This window comes from Cygnus atratus, chromosome 2, assembly GCF_013377495.2.
Source record: "Cygnus atratus isolate AKBS03 ecotype Queensland, Australia chromosome 2, CAtr_DNAZoo_HiC_assembly, whole genome shotgun sequence".
In the NCBI taxonomy this organism is placed as follows: domain Eukaryota; kingdom Metazoa; phylum Chordata; class Aves; order Anseriformes; family Anatidae; genus Cygnus; species Cygnus atratus.
This window is the reverse complement of record NC_066363.1, coordinates 159963951-159985652: the sequence shown is the minus strand read 5'-3', so window position 1 is coordinate 159985652 and position 21702 is coordinate 159963951. Positions and strand designations below refer to the sequence as shown.

The window sequence follows — 21702 nt, the reverse complement described above, 5'->3', positions numbered from 1 at the left end:
GAAGCCGTTAGCGGCGCTTGGCCGCGGAGCAAAGCGACGCGTGGTTCCCGGACACACAAACAGGCGCTCGGCAGCGGCTCCGCACGCTCTCCGGTTACAGCCCAGCCCCGGGGGCGAGCGCCGGCACCGGACGCGGCTTCCGATCGCGCCTGGGCCCCGCGGCGCAGCTGCTGAGGGGCAGGGGGACCCGCGCCCACCGGGCTCCGTGCCTGCGCCTGGGGACGTCCCCAAGGGCTGCGGAGACCCAGAGCTCGCTCCCGAGGCAGCTCCTGCCCCGCGTGTGGAGCCAGCACCGCCGAAAGCAGGCACCTGCCTCTCCTGGGTGTCCACCTGTGTCCCCAGACCAGTGGCACAGCAGCGGCCGTGCCGGCTGGCCCTGCACCCGGTCCGGCTGCAGATTTCCCTGCAGGCTCCCCGAGAGCCGGGTTGCTCCTGGAAGCCCAGCGGGCGCTGACTGCGCCCCATCAGATCACGCCGGGCCGGGCAGCCCCTCCAGCCCACCCGCGTTACCGGCCCCGCCGAGCTCCAGAACCGTATCCCTGCTCCAGCGGAAAAAAAGCCCGCGTTGTGTATTGGGACGAAGTGAGAGCCAGCACGGCAGCGTCAGGGAAAGGCCCCAGAGAGGCGTGCCCGTGGTGCTGAGCATGCAGGAGCACGCGGTGACACACGTGTGCGCCGGGCGCACCAGAGGTGCCCGGTGTGCAGCCCCCTGCCCGGCGCCACCGGCAGCGACACGAGCGGGGCACCCCTGGAGCAGAGGCTTCACCTCAAGGGCTGGACCTGGGCAAAAGCCCTAAGGAAGGAAACCAAGTGGCTCCTTGCTGCGGGTTGCTCCTTCCCTTGGGGCCGGGAGCTGGAGGGAAGTGAAAAGCCCCGCAGGGAAGGGCTCCAGCTCTGTGACCCTGGGAAAAGGAGGCTCCGACCGAAGGGCGCATCAGCCTCGCCCCCACGATGGCAGTGGGGTGCTGTGGTGGGGTTGCTGGTGTCGGCAAGGACACGTCCACCCTCCCGTGCCCCCGCAGGGCCAGCTCTGCCCCTTTCTGCTCTCTGACACCGTCTGTCTGCCCTGGGCTTGGCGGCCCCGAGACAACAGGGCCTGCCCCATGCCTGGCCATCCTCGCTGCTGGGCGGCTCCCCAGGGGTCCCGCTGAGGCCTCCCAGCACCCTAAGCCAGACGCCGTGGGAGACAAGGGGGCTGGCTTGGTCACAGGGCCTGAAGGGAAGGGACCTTTGGGAGCAGCCCCCATCTCCATCCCCTGCTCGCCAGTACCGAGGGCCCACAACTGAACCCAGCGCTCCAGCTGCGGCCCCCCAGCCCTCCCTCCTTGAGGCCAAACCCCCCGACGGAGGCCCGGGGACAGCCTCCTCCACGCCTGCTGCTGGCCCCTCTCCTCCCTCCGAGGGCACCCCCGGCACAGGAGCCCCCTTCCAGCCGCGGGACGAGCGGAGCAGAGGCAGAGGAGCCTCCTCCGAGGCTTTCTCTCACCACCAGCCCGCGTCCCCCTGGGCAGCAAACCGCCCGCCTTGGGTGGCACCGCATCCACGCTGCTGCAGCCGGCACGCGCTGGGCTGCGCCGTGCCCCCTACCCAATTAGCAAGGCCTCATTTAATTAGCACAGCTCCACCCGCCACGTGGGTTAGGAAGGAGCTGTGAGGCAGGTGCAGGAGGAGCGCGAAGCCGCGCGGCACCAGTGTGTGCGTCCTCCCGCCCGGCCACGAGGCCACGCGCCGCCCGCTGCCACCGCCGCCACCGCCGCCCGCTCCGGCCTCGCTCCGCGCTGCGGGAGGAAGCTCGATCGCTTTGACAGCCTCGTCTGTGCTGGCAGGCACCGGCCCGCTCGCTATCTTCCAGAGGTTTGCGAAGGGGCTGATTATTTTGTTCCAGAGTTTTTCCAGGAATTGCAGCGAAGTCGAGCGGTGTTTTTTTGGACGAGCTGTGCTACTGGATCGGGAGAGACGAAAAAAAATCTACCAGCGGGGCCAGCCTGCGAGAGAACCGTGAGCGGCAGGAGGAGGCGCGGGGCCAGGACCGCGGGGCCGGGACCGTGGGCTGGTGCTGGGCACAGTGGATCCATCGGAAGGGCTCTGCCCGGGCCCAGGCACGGCAGCCCCTGCCCGCCAGGCACTCGAGCCAGAGCCTTCCCCGAGCATCTCCTGCCCTCCGAGGGCCAGATCGCCTGCGAGCGGGCCCAGAGACCTCGGCTGACGGCAAAGGGGAGAAACTTCTGGTCCCAGGGACAGCCAAGAAGGGGCGAGGAGCCAGGGGAGCCTCAGCAACGCGGCAGCGATGGGAAAAGGAGGTGCAGGATTCGTGCGTTAAGGCCCTGTGCCCGCCTCGCCCCTTCCCCAGCGCCATCGGCCCCGCTCGCAGCGCTGCTCCCTCCTCGCCTGCACACTGCTGAACTGCGCCGCCCGCTGAGCGCCGCTCTCCTGCCTCCCCCCGGGAGATGTTAGGAATTTACAGACTGACCTGGCCGTTCTGGAGCGGGGGATCTTAACTCAACAGGCACCCACAAATCCCCCTCGCCGTGACTGGAGAGCAGCGCTGGGTGCCCGGTGCACGCGGGTCTGCTGCAGCTGCAGGTCCCGAGCAGTGCCCCGCGGTGAGCTGGGTGACTTCCACACCCTGCCCTCCGCCAGCCTCACGGCTGAAACCCCGACCCCACAAAACCAACCAGGCCAAGTTTTCGCTCAGGTGCTGCTAGCAGTGCCCCCGCAGCCCCTTCAGGCAGCGTGAGGAAGGAATCCCCGCCCGGGAGCAAGGCTGGGCAGCGCCTGGTTTTCTGTTTGTTTTGGTTTTTCTGCCTTCCTCGCACCGGCTCCGAATTACTGGCTGTTTGGTGACGGTTGCTTTCTGCTTGGGAGTTCACCGTGCCTTTGTTTTTAAGTCACTAAAAGCCTTCTGAATGCACAACTCTCTGAAGGCAGAGTCCAAATATTTGTTTCCGTGCCCTGCTCGCCCCAGGCTGCCTGTCCACGCTCAGCAGCGTGTCTCAGGAAAGGCAGGGTGCTCGTGCTGCCCTTCACTGCGTCGTGAGCCTCTCCCCCACAGCCCCGACCGCCTGGACGCTTCTCCTCTCCTGCCAGCCCCAGCATCTCCTTCCTGGCCTCCCGTCTCAGCTCTGGGTGCGCCCCGCTGACGTCTGTGCTGAGGAATCCCAGCGGTGCTCAGCCCCCGACCTCCCCTGGAGGGGGACACGTCGCTGCGCGAGGAGCCTCCCCTCCGCGTGCAGAAACCCGCGCTTCCGAGCGCTCCTGGGAAGCAGCCGTCGCCGCAGCAAACCCGGGAATCCTCCCGAACAGACACCGCTGGCACAGCCGGGGCGAGAAAAGTGCCACGCAGGTGCTGTGCTCACGGCCGCCCGTCCGCACCGCCTGCTCCGGCACCGGGCACTGGGCAGACGGCGCGGGCAAAGCCGCGGTCAGCCAGCGGGCACCGCAGCAACGAGCGCCGGATGAGCAGGAGACGCACGGCCCTGCGCGGGCACGGGGCGAGGAGCACTGGACGCGTCCACCAGGAGCAGAAAACAGCTTTGCAAAGCCTTCCCCGCTGGAGAGGTGCGGTGTGCCTGGTGGCAGCCGTCAGCAGGGGCAGCTCACAGGGGCAGCAAAGGCGCGTGGTGCGCCGCGGCTCGGGGAAGCGATCCTGGTGGCGGAGCGTCAGCCCCGGGCTCGCACGCCAACCCCCTCGGGTCCCCGAGCTGGCCGAGCAGCCTCCTGCTTCCTCCGCACGTCCTCCGTACCCAGAGCGGAGCCGAGCCTAATGAGGTGGGACATCGGAACAGCGGCCAGCCATTCCGGGCTGGGGACGCTCGGGGTCCCCGCGCCGCAGCCCACGCCTGCGCCAGGCAGCACCTGCACGCGGGGCGGCCGCGCGGTGCCTGCAGCCGTCCCGTCCCGTCCCGTCCCGCCCGCGGCAATGCCCGCGTGGCTGGAGCAGCGCCAGGCAGCCGAGGCGCTCCTTCGGCAGGAGGCAAGCTGCAGCTGAACGCTAGCAGGATCCCTGGCTCCCTGCAGCCGAGGCTCCGCCAGCTCCGTCAGCGGAGAGGTGGGAGCCGCTCCAGCGGCGGGGGCGGCAAGAGCACGCTGCGCTTCGCCATCCTCGCCGGGAAGGGGAGCGGGCTGGCGCGCCCCGCGCCGGGTGCCTGCGGCCGGAGCGCAGCACGAGCGGTGCGGTGATGGCAAGAACAGGCACAGGGCGCTGCGCGAGGCTTGGTGACGCTGGGCATGCTGCGAGCATGGACAGGCGAGCGCTGCCGAAGTGGCGCAGGGGATGCAGCAGGGGATGCCGCCAGCCCCCTCACCCGGTGCGGGACCGTGCCTGAGCTGCATACAGGGAAACTGGCGCTCAGCCTCACCTGTCCTGCACCTGCGCGCAGGCTGACCCCTGCCTTCTGGAGCTGGTGGCTGCCCGGCGCAACACCAGTGCCACGGACAGACCCTCCCGCGGGAAGGGGCAGCGGCGCTGAGGACGGGGTCAGGTGCCATCAGCCCCGCTGTAAGGCAGCTTTAACCCTACCAGGCGTGAGCTGCCTTGGTGCGCTGCCCGCCACCTGCGCCCGGCTCCGTGCCCGGCATCACCCCACGAGGGTGCCAGCAGCCTTTGGGTGCCCGGGGGCAGCGGGGGGCTGAGGCAGGCGGGACGGAGGAGCCGGCTCGCGGGAGTCAGCTCCCGCAGAAGGACAGGCCGTAAGCTGAGACGCAGCCGAGCGCGTAGACCCAGCACGCAGAGGGGGAAAGTAAATGGAAAAAGAAAAAAAGAAGAAAGAAAAAAAGAAAGAAAGAAAAGTTTCCACTCATCAGCCGAAAGTTGTTGTGGGTTTCTCGCTCTCCTTGGGTCAGAGACCTGATCGTTTAAATGCATTCGGTGATGTCATTCCTTCCAGAAGGAAAAAGCCTTTCCTGCCCCAACTGAGCTGCTTTACAAACGCTTTAAATATCAAGCTTGGGGCAGCCAAAAGACAGAGTAATTTAGCTCTTTTTTCATGCCTGTATCAGCACCGGTTAATCGGTGGCTTTCCCTCGGCGCTGCACCAGCCCCGCCGGGACCTCGAGCCCTCCTCATCCCCCCCACGGAGACCCCCGGCAGCGGAGGCGCCCGTGCCACCGGCCACTTCCCCACGGCGAGCGCGAGGCCGGCGCGGCGCGGGGACACGCGGCGGTGCTGAGCCCTCGCTGGCAGCAGCGTGGGGAAGGGGCTGCCCCGGGCCTGGCAGCTCCAGCCCCAGTCCCCAGGCTCCGACACGCTGCGCACGGAAACTTTCCGTCCTGGCTGCGAGCGCCAGAAACCCGAGCGAGTGCCCGAGCCGCTCGCAGCTGCCGAAGCTTCCCCCCGCGGGCCAGCCCTGCCTTCCTGCGGGGGCCCCGAGTGTCCCAGCAGGCGCGGAGCCGGCCCCGAATCCCTCCCTCCTCTTCCTCTAGAGCAGGACGAGGGGCACGGGGCACGAGGCGAGGCTCGGGCCCCTCCGACTCTGCCCAGCCTGCACGTAGCACACGAACCTGCAGCAGCTGAGGCCCCTACAGGAGCCCCTGCGCCGGCCTGCATCGGGAAACCCACGGGAAACCCAAGGGCCACGGGCAGCGGGGCCGAGCACCTCGGGTGGCCATTGCTCGGCTGAAGGTGGGCTGGGGCCTGCTGGAGAGAAGACCCCGCAGCAGCCCGGACCCCGCAGCAGCCCTGCGGAGCCCCCCAGACCCCCGGCCAAGTGGGAGGAGAGGGGTCCCCGAGCCCCGTCCCCCGCCTCTCGCTGCTCCCACCCCGCCGCCCAGCAGCCCCGGCACGGAGCGGAGCCCCGCGGGGTGCACAGCCCGGGGCCGAGCTTTGGTCCGTAGGGTCCCGAGAGCGCCAGTTTTATTTTAAAACGCCGCGGCTCCAGATGTTCTCGCTATTCGCGGCAGTATCTGCAAACCTCAAGGTCTCAACGCCTTTGGCACCACCGGCACCGCACGGCGACGCGGCCTGCAGCCAGCGCTGCGTAAGAGAATCCGCCCGCACGGTGCGCGCGCCCCTCTCCTGCCACTGCGGTGTTAAACCCGATGCCTTTTCATCTCGTCCAATATCCCCTCGTGCTACCTTCTGCATCCTGTTATTGTGTCCTCTCAGACTCCGCTCCGGCTCCAAACTACACAAATCTTGTCTTTTCGCATCTCTTCATCTCCCGATTCCCCCCAGGCCTCCAATTAGCCCCGCTATCCACCTCTGGAGCTCTTTTTTCTCTCCCTACGTCTTTTCAAAACGGAATAATGGAAATGGGGCATGGCACCGCAGCTGGAGGACCTCACCGACGGGCTGGAGCGGCGCTTTCAGTGCTTGCCTTCTCGCAGCCCATTTCCAACTCCTTCCCGCTGCCGAGCGCAGCGGCAGATGCTTTCACCGGGCACTTTCCAAGAACTCCTGTGAGCGAGCGGCTGTTCGGGAGCCCTGCAGGCACGAAGGAGCCCCTGCCACCCCCAGAGCCGCCTCCTTCAGCGCAGGTAACGCGGGTGAGCTCTTCCCCAGAGCTCCCTGCCCTGCTCCCTTCTCAGTACCGACAACCGCAGGGCGCCGGTGCTCCCGGGGATGGGCGCAGGCACGCTCTGCAGGGGGAACAGCAGCGCTAGGACGGGCCTTCCCCTCCGCAGAAAGGGGAAGGGACGTAAAAAGTGTGGATGCCAGCAGCACAACCACTCGACGCAGGGCAGCGGAGGCGGTTTGGGAACCAACTCCTGGGCGCATCCCCAGGGCGGCTGCAGCCTGGGGGTGCCAGGCCCTCCCGGCCCCGTGCCACCACCAGCCCGCGCCCCGAACTCCTCGCCGCCTCCTCTCGCACCTCCGCGGGGCCGAGCACGCGCGGCCGCCCGGCCAGGCACGCTCGCGGGGGAGCGGCAAGCCTGGAGCATCTGCTGGAGCCAGGCAGGTCAGGAAGCGCACGCACGGCCGCGCACACACACACGGAGCGATGAGTTTAAGGAGCTGTCTGCCAGCAGCACATTCTGCAGGGTTTTTTCCTCTCTTGGCTAATCAGCTACTGAAAGAAGAGCTCCCTCAGCCCGGCCAGCGCTGCGCCCCCCGCCCGGCTCAGCTGCGCTGCGGAGGAGGGAAGTGGGCTTGGAACAGCCGCCGGCTCACCGAGGAGCACTCAACGCGCCTTCATTCATTATCCACTGACATATGGAATAGTCATTGTGGGAGGAAACAGAACCAAACAAAAGCCCCAAAACTGCTTCCTCCCAGCGAGGCCCTGACAGCCTCTGCAGCTCGCGGCCATTCATCTCCGCGCGGCCGAGAGCAGCGACGCCCGGGCTGCGCGGCGAGCGCCGGGGGAGCGCCGGGGGCCGGGCGGCGGGGACGGCCCCCGGCAGCACCGCCACGGCGGGCACGGACGGCGGGGGCTCCACCAGCGGGCACGGGGAGGCCCCGCGTGCGACACGGGCTCCCTACCCGCCCGGCCCGGCCAGGAAACCGATTTATTTTGTTGTGTCTCTTCTCTGAGCACACGGCAGAGACCGGCCGGGCGCCCGGCCAGGCTGAGCGCCGGCAGCTGCCAAGTGAGCAGGAGCACAGCTAGAAGAAATTTAGTCTGCGCTAAACACAGGGGCATAGCAGGTCTGAGCTATTATTCTTTATTAAAGAGCTCCCAAGCCCACGCACAGGCAGAGGGGAGCGAGCGCGAGCCCCGAGCCAGCGGCGGCGCTGAGTGACAGCCGGCGCAGCAGCAGCAGCGCGCCCCGGGGCACGGCCGTGCCGGCGGTGGCACCGGATGTTTTCCCAACTGCTGCTGCTTTCGGGAGCGATCCTGCGGGCGCTGAGCGCTGGGGCCGGCTGGGAGGTCGGCTGGGGCCACCGGAGCGTGGTCGGAGGTTGGCAGAGGGGAGCAGGGAGGGCGGCACGCAGCTGGGGGACCCCCACGGCACCCCCGGCACCCACCTGCTCCGCAGGGAAACAGCGCCCGGGGACAGGCACACACCGGGGGCTCCCGGGCGGCCCCAGCACCAGAGCCGGCTGCAGGATGAACCGGCACGGGGGGGTTCCCTGCCACTACCACTTAGAGCTGCCGGCGCTAAAGGTAACGACCGGGTCTGAGGAAACCATCGTGGCGATGCAAAGGGACAGGCAGGAGCGCAAGGCACCGTCTCTACCCGGATGTCACCACGTTTCTCGCGTGTTGCCCCCGGATACCCGGCACCGATGATGGCGGGGATGACCCGCGGGGATGACCCGCTCCCGCGGCTCCGCAGGGTGCCCCGATGTGCCGCCCCGATGTGCCGTCCCCAAGGCAGCCGGCACCACGGCCACACCAGCTCAGTGCCGCGAGAAGCTGCTCAGAGCCGCACCGCAAACCCCGAGGCTGCCGGAGGGGCCGCGGGGCTGTTTGCGGAGGGGTGGTCCCGAGCCCCCCAGCAGCAGCGACCGCAGGTGCAGGGTGTGCTCCAGCCCCAGCCCCTGGTCACGTCGCGAAGGGACGCCGCTGCCTGGTTCGCGTGGTGCCGGGACAGGCTGCGCCCCGACGGCCCGGGGACGGACACACGCGTCCTTGGTGCCCTCGAGCGCGAGGTGCTAATGCATCATGGCTCAGCGAGCCTTTAGTTAGGAGGAGGCCGCAAATTAATTAGGACAAAGGTACGAAGCAAGCTAGCTCCCGACAGAAAAGAATAAGAGAAAAATAAAATCCGCAGCTCCCCCTCGCAGCGAGGAAGCGCTCTCCTGCTCCCCGCGCCCCCCATCCCGCGCGACAAAGCGGCCGAGCACAAAGCCCCCAGTGTGCGCATCCCGGCCGCAGGAAGCAGAAGCATCAGGGTTCTTCTGGAGGAGAGATAACTACAATTACAGAGAGAGGGCAGGGGGCTGGGAGCGGGGAACAAGGAACAAAGCCACTGGAAGCTGCTCTGATGTCAACAGGTTCTGAATCAGCGCTCCCCCCACGGGGGCCCTGAAACAGGACCAGCTGGGGAGAGAGAGACCTCGAATTCCTGCATGAAAGGGTTTTTTTCCTGGGTTATGCTGGAGACATTACACAAGTGTATGTTTTCTATAGTCATATATTTCCCCTCTCTCTAAATCTCTATTCCAGACCCGGGGGCAGGGACTGCCGGCAGCTCCAGCGCCAGCCCAGGTGGGCCTCCAACATCCAGCCCGCAGGGCCCCGGCGGGAGCAGCGCGGCGGCAGGCTCCCGCTCCTCCCCTCCTGTCCCCTGGGGCTGGCGCTGGAGCAGGAGCATCCCTCAGGGCTCCGGTACGCACAAGCCAAGGCCCTTTAACCATCCTGAATGCCCGAGAGCTGCCACCCTGGGGCTGGGTGCTCGGCCAAGAGCCCCGCTCACGTCCGCGCTCCGCAAATCCCCAGCCAACGTCCCCGCGGCTGCTCCCGGCGTGAGCGAGCTCCTGGTTTCGGCACCCGTCCCGGTAAGCTCTGAGGCTGCCCGGCACCTTTCAGGTGAGCCCACGTCCCCGGCACGAGGGCCGGGTCCAAACACCCCCGCAGCCCTTGGCGATCGCTCCGTGCCGACCCCGGGGCTCTGCTGGAACAGCTGATTTGCGCCAGTCGCACTAATTGGTTTAGCAGATGATTAAGAGAGGCGGTGAGTTGTCTGGAACAACCAGACCGAGGAGCGCTTTCTCACCGAGATCCCGCTGCCTTCCACACAGGCAGCGTCCAACCCTTCCCGACACGTGGACCCGAGGCCCCCTCGGGCAGCAGGGCAGACCCCGCGCAGCGAACGCAGCCCTGCGGGCCGGGGGCCAGGCTGCCAGGCAGCCCGAGGAGCCCAGCAAAAAGCCACAGCTCCGGGTGGGCAAAGGGGGCGCGACCCTCAGGCAGGGTGAACGGGGTCTCTGCCCTCACAGGAGGCAGACCCGCCACCCCCTTTGGCTGCCCCAAGCACCAAGCCGCCGGCATTAGTGGCAACGAGCGGTCGGGGCAATCCCCGTCCAGGCGCAGCACCATTTGACCACGCTCCCTCCCGTGCGTTTGCACCGAAGCCAGCAAGGAGAGGGAAATCCATCCCCCCCTATCTCGCATCCATATTGAAAAAACACCACCACCACAACAAAAAGCTTTGCAGCGGGTCCTACCTCTTCGTCTGAGCTGTCCTCCTCGTATTCGTCCTGGGCAAGCAGACGCTCGTCTTCGGTCAGGAAGGGACCGGCCTCCAGCTTCCTGGGAGCCCCTTTGACCTGAAAGGGAAACAAAGAGCTCGGTGAGTCCCACCACACGAACCTCTGTAGCGCTGCGCTCCCTGCACCAGAAGCCTCGGCTGGGCCACGAAGCCTGCATCTGCCCCCAGCGCCCCGTCGGGTGCCAGGTCCGAGGCCACCGCGAGCGCTCCGTGCCACATCCTGCGCGGCGCTGCGCACGCGACCTCTCGCTCCCAGCTCCTCCGGGACGCCGCGTTAGAGGGAAGGAAGGAAGGAAAGGAAGGGCTCATTAAGCAGCGGGCGCTTCTGCTCGTTTGGGACTGCCAAGACAAAGTCAATCGCCTCCCTTCTGAGGACAGGTCGCCGGAGCAGCTCTGACAGCTCGCAGAATCGCATCCCCACTCCCTGGGCTCAAAACCTCTCCAAGTCCACGGCTTCCACATCCCAGCCACCTTCCGGACGGGAAGCCCCAGGCCGGACCCGAAGCGGGGACGGGTCTCAGGAGCACCAGGCGGCGACGGGCCCCGTCCGCACCGACAGCCCCGGGTGAGGTCGGCGCGGGCAGTGCCACCCGCTGAGCCCCAGGTCTGCTTCTCCCGAGTGCTCCCTGTGCGCACAGCCCCCGCCCGCCCGGCTGCATGGGGTTATTCTGAGCCTGGCGCAGGATTTACGGTCCCCGAGCCCCACAAGGTGCCCGCCAGCCCCCTCCTCCAGCCCGCGGAGGTCTCTGCTGGCAGATCCCCGCCTCCCCAGCAGATCTCGGGGAGGACAGGCCCAGCGGAGAGCCTGGCAGGACAACACACGGGGGCTTCTGGCGCCCACCACGAGGGCAGGCTTTCCCCAGCACCGTGCCCCACACAGAGGCCCGCACCCACTGCTGGGTTCCACCACGTTTGCGCTCAGGGCTCCAGAGCTGCTGGACGAAGCGTGCGAGATCGGGTGAAGCACCAACGACCTCCGCAGCACGACCTGAAGTTACTGATGGGCTTCAAAGCGATGAGCGCCGTCGGAGCCACTTCGAAGCCCAAACGCCTTTGGCAGAGAGCAGGGCAGGATGAGGCCGCGAGCACAGCCCCAGGGTGGCAACGCCAGCGGGATGGAGATGGCCACGTGTGACACGCTGGGCCAGGCGCCTCCGTCCGCGGTCACCTGCGAGTCACCCGCAGGGCGCCACGAGGAGCCTCCGTCCCCGGGGACCCCCACGCCTGCTCTGCGCCGGGACGGGGGCTCGGCCACCGCGGGGCCACGCGGCAGAGCCGAGGCAGGGCGGCCGCGGGCAGGAGCCGCTGCCCTCCGCAGCCGCGGGCGGTCAGACAGCGCCGGCCGCCAGGCTTCGCCCACTCGCTGACCCGCTGTGTGGGTGCCGAGCAAGCTGCAGATCCTTCCCTGGAAAAGAGATTCGCTCCCCCCCCCTTCGCCACTCGGGGCGGGGGTAGGGGGAGAAGGGGGACCCTGGCTAGATCGGGTTTACGGGAGGATTCAGAGAAATAATCGGAAAACCAGCCCCAGAAAACGTCCCCCGCGGGAGCAGTAAAGCCCGCGCAGTGTGTGATCACCTTCTGCTGGACGCGCAGACCCGCGCAGCTCCCCCGAGCCGCGGGGAGCGGGGTGGGAGAGAGCCTGGAAAATCCTGGGCCGGCAAGAGGATGAGATTACTGCAAAAACAAAAGGCTTTATTAAAAAATTTTTAAAAAGGGAGATTGGAGATAAGTTTTTTTCCAGGCTTTTGGCGCTACGATGGCTCTGGACTTGAGTTTCCATCTCTCCCTCTCATTTCCCCCTCTCCCGCCACCGCGACGAGCGGGGAAGGATCCGGGGCCGCGGGCTGGGGCTGCGCTGCACGGCCCTCGGGCACCAAGGAGCCAGGAGGAGCCACGCAGCCGCCTCGCGCTCCCGCTCCCGGCCCGTGCTGTCAGGGAGGCCTGCGGGCGTCCTGGGTCCCGAGCTCCATCCGAGGACACGCACCAAGGCAGCGCCCAGGCCCGGGACCTCTGCAGGGGTCTCGCCCTGCCTGGTGCACCCCCAAAGCCAGCCCACGGGCATCTACGGGCAGGTCCGCACCCTTCAGAAAAGCTTCGCCAGGAGACCAAGGAAGAGCCCGGCTAGGACATCGCTCCCACACCCAGCGCCCTGCTAGGTTTGACCGAAGCCTGCCTGGGGTACACCGAGCCCTCCAAAGAGGCCATTTTACCCCAAACCGGGCAGGACTGCTACGGGGGGTTCAGGCACCAGGATCAGGCACCCACTCCTCTCACGGGCGTGCCCAGCGCCTCTCCGCTCTGCCCCGGTGCACGCAGGGCCTTTACCCGCACCGCTCCTCGGCGCCGCGCGAGCCGCGTTGCAGGCACGGGAGCGCAGCGACCGCTCCTCTCCGCAGCCCAGGCAGCCCCTGCAGCGGTGCTCGTTCCACCAGAGGGCGGCAAGCCGTGCCGGACACGCTGCCAAAATCCAGGAAAATCCCCCAAATGCTCCCCCAGCACCCCACGCCATGGCCGGGGCTCAGGGACAGGGGCTGCCGGGGGTCCCCTGCCCCAGACCTCAGTGCTGGGCATCACCGACAGCCGTCACTGAGCCGCGTCCCCGCGGGTTTGGCCGCTGAACGGGGAGGTGGGCGGCAGCCGCCTGGTGTCAGCAGCCGGCCGGCACCACCAGGGCTTGAGAACGCGTTCAGCTGGACGCGGGGTGACCGGGGAAGGAGGGACGAAGGCCCCACAATGAGACCCGCAGCCTCCTCCCGCCCAAACGCACCCCACGCGTGGATCGGCCACGGCTCCTGCGCCCACTGCCCCAGGTGAGTTCAACGGAAGAGCTCAGAGAAACCAGAGAGATCCCTGCGCTGAACCACAAGCGGGAGGGCGCTGCCCACAGCCCCATCCACAGCGCCCCGCGCCATTGAGCCTGAGCTGAAGGGTGGCCAGCAGCGGGCAGAGCAGGGGACACGAGCGGCGGCTGCCACAGGAGCCTCACGGCACCGCTCGGGGCAGGTCGCAGCCGCCCGGCACAGGGAGCGAACCCCACGAGAAGCACGTCACGCACCTGGCTGCCAAGAGCCACGGGCGGAGGTGCGAAGGAGAGGCTGTCCTCTAGTCGTGAATTAGCACCAGTGGGAGAAAGGAAACGTGCTTTCGGGAGCACGAGCCCTTCCCAGGGCGCGACGCGGGGGCAGTGCTGAAGCAGCCCTGCCTGCCCCAGAGCGCTGCCGCGGTCTGCGGCCAGATGAAGTGGTGTGAGGACACCAGCCTCGGCACCGTCCTGCGATGCCCCGCAGGGACAGCCGGTGGCCGTGGGGAGCAGCCATCCCTCACGGCCCTTGCCAGCCATACAATACACCCCGGGGCGCGTTAACGGCCCCGCTGGATCCTCCTTTTCCTCCGCAGACCAAGGGTCACCGGAAGGTGGATGAAACCAGCAGGAGCTGCGTTGGCTCCGCTCCCGCCGCGCAGAACCTGCCCGCCTCCCTCCGCAGAGCTCTCGGCGCGCTCCCACGCAGTTCCCCCAGGTTCTGGAGAAGAGATCAGAAACTCCTGGCTTGCGATCTTCCAGCGGGAGGGGAGAGGTCCCCGCCGTGCCCGCGGTCCCGGCAGCCGCGGAGGGGAGCTCCCCGGCACCGCAGCGGGGGGCTGAGGAAGGGGCACGCTGCAGCTGCGGGGACGGAGGCGGCGAGTGGCCAACAGACGGGTGCCAGGCGGCCTTGGGAGCTGCGGCAACGTCTGCAGGCCAAAACGCCCGGCCCCAGCGTGGGCAGGAGAGGGGCTGCGAGGTTTTCCTCTCAGCTTTACCGGGTGCAGGATGCACACAGCAGGGGTGGGACCTGGATCCGCGGTGCCAAGCCCAGACCTCGCTGAGGTCGTGCGGTCGAGGTAGGGAAAGGCAAGCACCCAACACACACCCCGTATCTCTTCCCGGCTACAGCAGGACGGCTCTCGGGCCCAACGCTGCCAGGTGCTCTGCTCCCCCCGAGAAGCACCCTGTGAAGCTGCACCCCCTGCCTCACACAAAACGACACCTGAAGGAGAGCGGGGGCCTGGCTTCCGAGAGCGCCAGGAACAGCAGCCCCGAACCCCAGCTCCCTGCGCTGAGCGCTCGCTTGGGCTGCTCGCTGTGATCCGGCCTCCTCCACCTCGACACGAGAACCCCGACCTGCAGCCGCTCCGGCGCCTCCAAACCAACTGCTGGCGGCTCAGGGACGAACGACACGCAGGACATGCAGGGCTCGTGAAGAAAGTGAAGATGGAGCGACGTTACTCCTCCTCGTGAGCAGGGTCGTGGGCCCCGAGGAGCCCATCAGACCACTAAGCCTGGTGGCAGCTGTAGGGCCAAACACGGGTTTATCTCCCACCAGCCGTTGTGTCTTCAGGGGTTTCCATTCTCCAGGGAACCTCTCGCAGGGGACAAAGGGGAGCACCCTGCAGGTGAACACGGGTACGCCTCCGGTTTGAGCTCAGATGTGAGAGGATCCAAATCGGCGCTTTCAGAAGAACAAGGACATGGTTCGTGCCGGGGCCAGTCTCGGAGGACCAGGACGGGGCAGCCCGACCCGTGCTGGGGCCACAGCACAGAGCTGCAGCCTCTGGGAGATGTCACTGCTGGTGCCCAGGAGGAAGCCGGGCAGAAGTTCCCCGCGGGAGGCACCAAGGATGCGGGGCAGGCGCTGCCAGCAGGTCCTGCTCGCGGCCGGAGCCGAGGGGACCTCTCACGTCTCAAAGCCTTTGGTGGAGCAGATGCCGTCTTGTACCCCTCTAAAACGGGGAGGCAGAACCTGGGAGGCCAGGCCTCACGCAGCGCTTCAAAGGCTGCTGCTGGCCTCCTCCCGTCGCCTGGCTCCGCGCGTCCTGCCCTGCAGCACTGCCCTCCCATCGGTCCGACCGCTGCGTCGCCGCGAGCCGTACTCCTGCGGGGGCCGGGGCTGGGGGGGAGGTGGCTGCCAGGGCAAGGAGTCGCCCTGAAAGTTCTCACCCTGCGGGCGAACATCAATTTGTTCCGTTTCACGGGGCTGGCAGAGCCGCTAACGCCACAGGCAGATGAAGCCCGGTGAGCGACGAGCGTCTCACTCCCGCACCAGGCTCAGGAGCCGACGAGTCCCACGTCACAGACGCGCTGCCAGAGCCCCAGGCAGCCTCAGCAGCTCTGCTGGAGCTCGCTTTGGGTTTCCTCTGCGGCACCTGCCCAGCGGCGCGGTGCTGCCGGCCGGCTTCTCACCTGGGAACGCCGGCACTGGGGACGCCGAGACCCCACTGCTGCGGCGAGGTGGCAAAGCACCGCGGGCACCACGTGCCACGCAGCGGCACTCGTCGCGCTGCCACGAGCTGCTGCCAGCACTGGCAGCCGTCTCCTTCCCCTCCCTGACTGCCAGCAGCGCATCCCAGGGGACAAGAGGCAAGGAGGCTCGGCAGAAACGGGGCCGCCACGAAGGAATTTCCCAGCTGCTTTGCTGCTTTGGGCCGGCGCGGCTGCCGCGAGCACAAATTAACCCGGGAAGAGCAGAAGCAGCGACGCAGGGCTAGGGAACCCGCACTGGAGGGGCTTCCCGGGTTAGGAAAGCAGCACGCCTCCATCTCAGCCCGGCCTTCAGCCGCCGGGGCCTCTCCCCAGGGTGCCGGGAGCGGAGCCGGGCAGCGCAGGGGCTGCCAAGGAAGGAAGCCCGGCTTGTCACGACGCTGGAAGTCATTAGGAGGAAATCTAACCCGACAAGGACAGCCTAATATTTACACAGCCCTGCGAGCGAGGGAGGCACCGAGCGCGGGGCTCGCAGCCTGCTGACAGGCAGCGGCCCCTCGTGCTCCGGGGCCCCGCGGGAGCCAGGGCCGCTCCGCCCCGCACGGCTCTGCTCGGCACCACGCGGCTCGCGCCGGATTAACGCCGTGCTGGCACGCGGCTCGGTGCCTCGCTCCGGTCGCTCCTCAGGAGCGAGGCTGCCCTCGGTACCCTGTGGGGTTCTAAAGCCCCGCAGACAACACGCGTGGCATCGCGGCTCCCTGACAGCATCCTCCTGCGGGGAGCAGCAGCTCGCCCCTGGGATCGCGAGGAGGAGCCCAGCTCCGGAGAGGGCCCTCAGCACCCAACGTCCCCCGTGCTCGGGGGGTTCTGCACAGGGGCCAGCAGGACCCAAACGTTGTGGGCGTCGTCTCCAGAGCCTTCAGCCTTCCCTTCGCTTCTCCTGCCTGGTCAAACACAGCAGCAGCATGACAAAAACACAAAGCTCCCGCAGGAGCGTGCCCAAACATGGGGAGAGCAGCAACGCCCTGGACCCAAAGGGTCCCTCCCGATGCAGAACCACTGCTCACACCTCCCTGAGCTGAGACGGAACCGAGGATTCCTCAGCTGCCTGGATCCAGAGCTGTTAAGGGTCAGAACCAGCGTCTGTTCCTTGTGCAGGGGGGAAGCTTTGGGAAAACAGACGAGCCATCACGACCTGCTCGCCAAGAGGCGCATCTGTACCACGGCTGCAGCACCTGGGGCTGGCACTGACCTCCTTCTGCCTGCTTCCAGCTGGACCCGATGGTCTTGGAGGTCTTTGCCGACCCAAAGGATTGCACGATTCTGTTCCGTGACGCTAGCAGCGGCCTCGGTGCCCGCAGCCAGCTCCTCCTGGAGCCCCGGACAGCCTCGCCACGGGCCACGGTGCTGAGTCCCCGCGGCAGCCCTGGCAGCCTGACGAGCGGGGCTCCTCGCTGTCTGCTCTGCCAGCAGCACCGCGGAACATCCCCCTGCCTCCTTTCCCCTTCTCCCGTCCGCACACGTCCCCTCCCATCAGTCCGTAAGCGTTCTGCTCGCGCGTGCTGCTCTCCCACGCGCAGTCCTGCAGCCCCTGGAGGACGCAGCCTGGGAATCCTCCCCGAGCTCGTTTCACTTGCCGGAGGAGACCCGGGACAGGCACAAACCCCGCAGACGCTCCGCAGCCCAGCGCAGGCGGCACGCCGCGGCCGTGCCTGCAGAACAGAGCCGCTTAGCGCCAGGCTGGGAACCCAACAGGAGGCTCCTGGGGCACCGCAGGCAAGGCACGAGGGGGCTGGAGCAAACGGGCGTCCCCGGGGAGGTCCCAGGTTTAAACCCGCTTTGCAGCGGCTCCCATGGGACCGACATCTGCAGCTCCGAAGGACGGGGACAAGGCAGCCGTCAGAGCCAGGAGCACTGCACGCAGCAAAGCACGAGGCTGTAAGAACGAGGCCTGGGGCGAGCTCTGCTGCAGGCGGGTGGTCCTCACCCTGCCCTCGCTGCCGGGCCAGGAGAGTGCTGCCTGGCTCGCGGGCGGCACCAGAGGGACGGCACGGGGCTGGTGATGGAGCCAACTGCGAACACCCAGCTCCAGAGGAGCTGCCGGGGGATCCCTGCTGTGTTTGTGCCTCATCTCCCGACTGCGAGGTGCAGGAAGAGCCGGGGGCTGCCCCCGCCACACCTGACGAAGGCGGCGCTGCGTTACGGCCGGCAGCTGCTTGGGGCACTCGCACCAGTCCCCAGCAGCGCGGGGCCGTGCGTCATCTCGCAGAGGTTGGACTCGATGATCTTGAGGTCTCTTCCAACCTAGAAATCTGTGTCTGTGTCTATCTCCAACAGGTTTTAAGCTTGGGGCTAAAAACCAGCTGGAGCTCTGAGAACGAACTTAGCAAAGGCGGAGGAGTCAGGCCTCCGGGCAGCGCTGCCGGTCGGGTGCCTGTTCCCGGCCTACAAATCCGCCCTCAGCAGCACCCCGAGCACCGAAGCGCCGCGCCGGCCTGCTGACGGCAAGCCTTCAGGGCAAGCGCCACCCGCCCCGAGGAGCAGGGGACCGCTGCCTGCGAGGAGCCAGGTCCCGGGGCTGAGCCCCCCCGGCCTCCCCCAGCGCCTGAGGGGCGCAGCAGCGTCCCCGCTCCCCGGCGGGGAAGGCGGCTGGGAGGAGACCCTCAGCAGCAGCCCGAGGAAGGGCTCCGTGCCCGAGCACCCAGAGCCAGCATTTCTTCCCGCAGCGCTTTCCTTCTCCGTCCCCGTGAGGAGGAATCCGCCGCTCCCGCTCTGCCAGGGGAAGGCCTTGCTCGCTGCCACCTGAAGACTTCAGCTCGCTCGCAGCTCTGGCCGTGCCACCGAGCACGCCCCTTCAGAGCGCAGCGAGCTAGCCAAAATCCAAACGGCGCTGGGACTGCGGAGCCTCCTCCCTGGAGGTCCCCGAACCCGCCCGGACGTGGGGCTGGGACCAGCTGGGGGGCCCTGGCGGGGCAGGGGGGGAACCGGGCGGACCTGAGGAGCCCCCGGCCTCAGCCACTCCAGGATCCTGCGCTCCACCCGCGCACAGCGACCGCCGGCACTGCATCCACGTGCCCTCCCTCGGCCCCGCGGGGTCTGCAGCCCCCCAGCCCGCACAGAGCACCGTGCCAGCAGCCGGGGGGACAGGAGGCTTCGCAGAGCTCCTCCACGGCAGCAGCCAGCTGAGCTCAGCCCCCAGCGGAGCCCGCTGACCTCTGCCAGCCAGCGGCCACCAGGACTGACGCGCTCGGTGCCCGGCCCGTGCCACGCACACGTTTTTATAACGTGGCAGAGAAGCGCACCTGGGCTCTGGTGAAGCAAAGACAGAGCCTTCGGGACAGCGCCCTCCTCGCCCCTTGCGCGCCGCACCGCTCTCCTCCCGCATTTCCCACCCGCACGGCAGCCGGCGCGGGCCTGAGCACCGAGCGGCAGCCAGGGAAGGACTCGAGGAGGCTTCGAAGGAACCCTGCTGCTGGGAGGCTCCTGCTTGGAAACTCACCTCTGCTCTCCTGGGTCCCAGGCAACGTACGGCCCTAAACCGCGCCTAGCTCCCGAAATCCTCGGGTCTCTCCGGAAAGCTGGCTGAGGCGCAGAAGCTTCCAAGGCCACAACGCAGCCGCCTGCAAGCCGCTCCCTTGGGGCGTTACTCGGGGGCTTTAAAGCCGAGGGAAGCCCGGCTGCAGGGGGGTGCAGGCCCGGTACCCCCGCCTGGAGCGGCGACGCCCTGCGCGGAGCGCTCCTGGTGCCCCAGCACAAGCAGGAGGTGGACGCACACCCGCGCACGTCCGGCGCCCTCGAGGTCCTTCCCTGGGCCAAACCCCTCCGGGCACCGCCGCAGGGGAAACCCGGGGGGGCGGCTGCTCCACCTCCACCGCTCCTGCTCCGAACCGCCCGTGCGCGACCCAGAGCTCTCCTCGCAGGGCGGGAGGGCGCCCACGTCCAGCTGGGAGCCAGCACCGAGGAGAATGACCACCGCGAGCCACAGAACTCGCGTGGTTTAGGGAGCCGACTGCTCTGACGAGGCGAGCAGCACAACGGGGCCGAGCCGCAGCCGCAGCGGGGCCGGGTGAGCCGCGGATCCCCAGCAGCTGCCGGAGGCGGCACCGGGACGGGGACAAGCGGCTGCGATGGGGACAGCCCCAACGGGACTGGTGCTGAGCGCTGAAGCTGCGGCCTGAGGCCCTGCTGTGAAATCCCTGCAGAGGTCACGAGAGCTCCTGCTCCGTTCCCACTCCAGACCCCGGTAACGCCCCTGCCCATCGCCCGGACAGACAGACAGACACCGGAGAGCCGGGATAACGACAGGGCGCTTGCTGGTCCTAGGAACAACCCAGGCCACAGCAGCATCGGGGACCTGCACGTTAAGACAAATTCTGCCACGAACTTTTCACCGATCTTTGTGCCCGCCTCTTCTGGAACTGACTGAGCCCGTGCCTTCGTGACGGTCGAAAAAGTACCGAAGGCATCTGCGAGAGAAGCGTCAGTACCGCAGGCTCCAGAAACGCAAGCTGCCGGAGGGGTTTCTCCTGCTCCCAGGCAGGCAGCGCAGCAGCTCAGCGTCGCGGGGGCTGCCCCCGACTGACTGCAGACAGGGCCCCCAGGGCACCCAGCGCCGCGAGCCCGCAGCAGGACATCAGGCTCCGCGCTCGCTTCGTGGCTCGCCGTCCCCCTGCCAGCCCGGCTGCGCCGCACAGCCCGCGGCCGGCGGTGTGACCGCAGGGAAACGGCCCCGCTGGGAGCCTCGCGCAGCCCAGCAGGGCCACGGGCAGGGTCCTGCCCCCGGGCCGGGCAACCCCAAACCCGCGCCCCGGCTGGGGATGGACGGACGGGCAGGCGGACGGACGGACAGCTGGACGGACAGAGGCGAAGCAGCCCCGAGGGGCAGGACGTGGGGGGGCTCCGAGGCCCCCTTGGCACCCAACGCGTTCAGAGGCTCCACCGCCCGCCCCCCGCCCCTCTCCGTGGCTGGGCCCCGGCCTGGCTCCTGCCCCGCGGGCTACGAGCGAGGGGCGGCAGCACCGGGCCCCGGGGCCCCCAGGCACCTGCCTGTCCGTCCGTCCGTCCATCGGTCCGTCCTCCTCCTCCTCGCCTGCACTGCGGGTGCTGGGGCAGTGCGGGGTGAGGCCGGGGGGGCTTCCTCCTCCTCCTCCTCCTCCTCCTCCTCCTCCTCCTCCTCCTCCTCCTCCTCCTCCTCCTCCTCCTCCTCCCCCCCCTCAGCCAGGCCCAGGTCGGGCTCGCAGCCCTCCCCCACCGCTGCCCCGGCCCCGGCCCCGCTCCTCACCCGTGCCGCAGGGGCTGTGGTGCCGCCGGGCCCGTCCTCGTCCTCCTCATCCTCGTCTTCATCCTCGTCGTCTTCCTCCTCGTCCTCGTCCTCGTCCTCCTCCTCCTCCTCTTCTTCACCGCTCCCCTCCTCCTCCTCCTCCTCCTCCTCCTCCTCCTCCTCCCGCTCGCTCTCCCCCCAGTCGCTGCCGCTCCCCCCCGGCCCCCAGCCCTCGCTGTCCGCAGGCTCCGGCTCCTCTGCTCCGCGGCTCGGCGCCTCCCGGGGCTGCGAGGGGAGGGAAACGGGGGGGGGTCAGCGCCGGGCCCCGCGCCCCCGGTAACCACAGCACCCCCCCGGTAACCATGGTAACCCCCCGGTACCCACGGTGGCCCCCCGGTAACCGCAGCAACCCCCGGGAACCCCCCCGGTAACCATGGTAACCCGGTAACCCCCCCCCCCCCCGCCCCACCTCCGCCATGCCGGTGCCGCGTGCGCCGCCGCCGCGCTCCTCGTGCGCCGGGGTCAGAGGTCACGGCCCCGCCCCCAGCCGCCTCCTTCCGCCTTCCGGGGCCGGCCCCGCCCCCGGGGGGGTACCGGAGGGGGGGGTACCGGAGGGGGGGGGGGTACCGGGGAGGCCGCGCGGCGCGTGCCCGGCAGCGGCGGGGTCAGAGGGCAGAGGGCGCGCGGCCCCACGCGCATGCGCCGCGGCCAGCAGCCCCCCCCGAGCCCTGCGCGCTGCGCATGCGCGCGGTGAGCCCGGCGGGGAGGGGGGGGGACGGCGCATGCGCAGCCCGCGCCGGAGGGCGGGGGCCCGGCGGAGAAGCGCCGTGGGCGGGGCGGCGGGCGGCGGGCGCGCATGCGCAGCGCCACCCCCCGCCTCTCCCTGGCGGGCGGCGGGGCGGGGGCGTGCCCCGCGGGGCGGGGGCGGGGCGGCGCCGCGCATGCGCGCGGGCTCCCCGCGCGGGGGGCTCGTCCCGGCGGCGTCCCAAGATGGCGGCGGCCATGCAGGGCCCCGCGGGCGGAGCTGCGCAGGCGGCGGCCGGGCCCCGCGGCGGCGGCGGGCGGCGGCGGCTCTGAGCCCCTCGAGGCCGGGCCCCGAGGGCGCAGCGGC

At 68.7% G+C, this 21702-nt stretch overlaps 1 protein-coding gene across 1 annotated transcript in view; it reads right to left on the bottom strand.

Annotated features, from left to right (window-relative positions):
• The window catches only part of BOP1 (BOP1 ribosomal biogenesis factor), a 53731-nt gene extending 32662 nt beyond the window's left edge, over positions 1 to 21069 (bottom strand). Inside the window, exons 1-3 of the mRNA XM_035570175.2 lie at positions 21061 to 21069; positions 20613 to 20876; positions 10052 to 10153 (exon numbers count right to left, since the gene is read on the bottom strand). Of these exons, the coding sequence (XP_035426068.1) occupies positions 10052 to 10153; positions 20613 to 20876; positions 21061 to 21069 (375 nt within the window). The remainder of the gene's footprint in view (positions 1 to 10051; positions 10154 to 20612; positions 20877 to 21060) is intronic.
• Between the last annotated feature and the right edge of the window lie 633 nt (positions 21070 to 21702).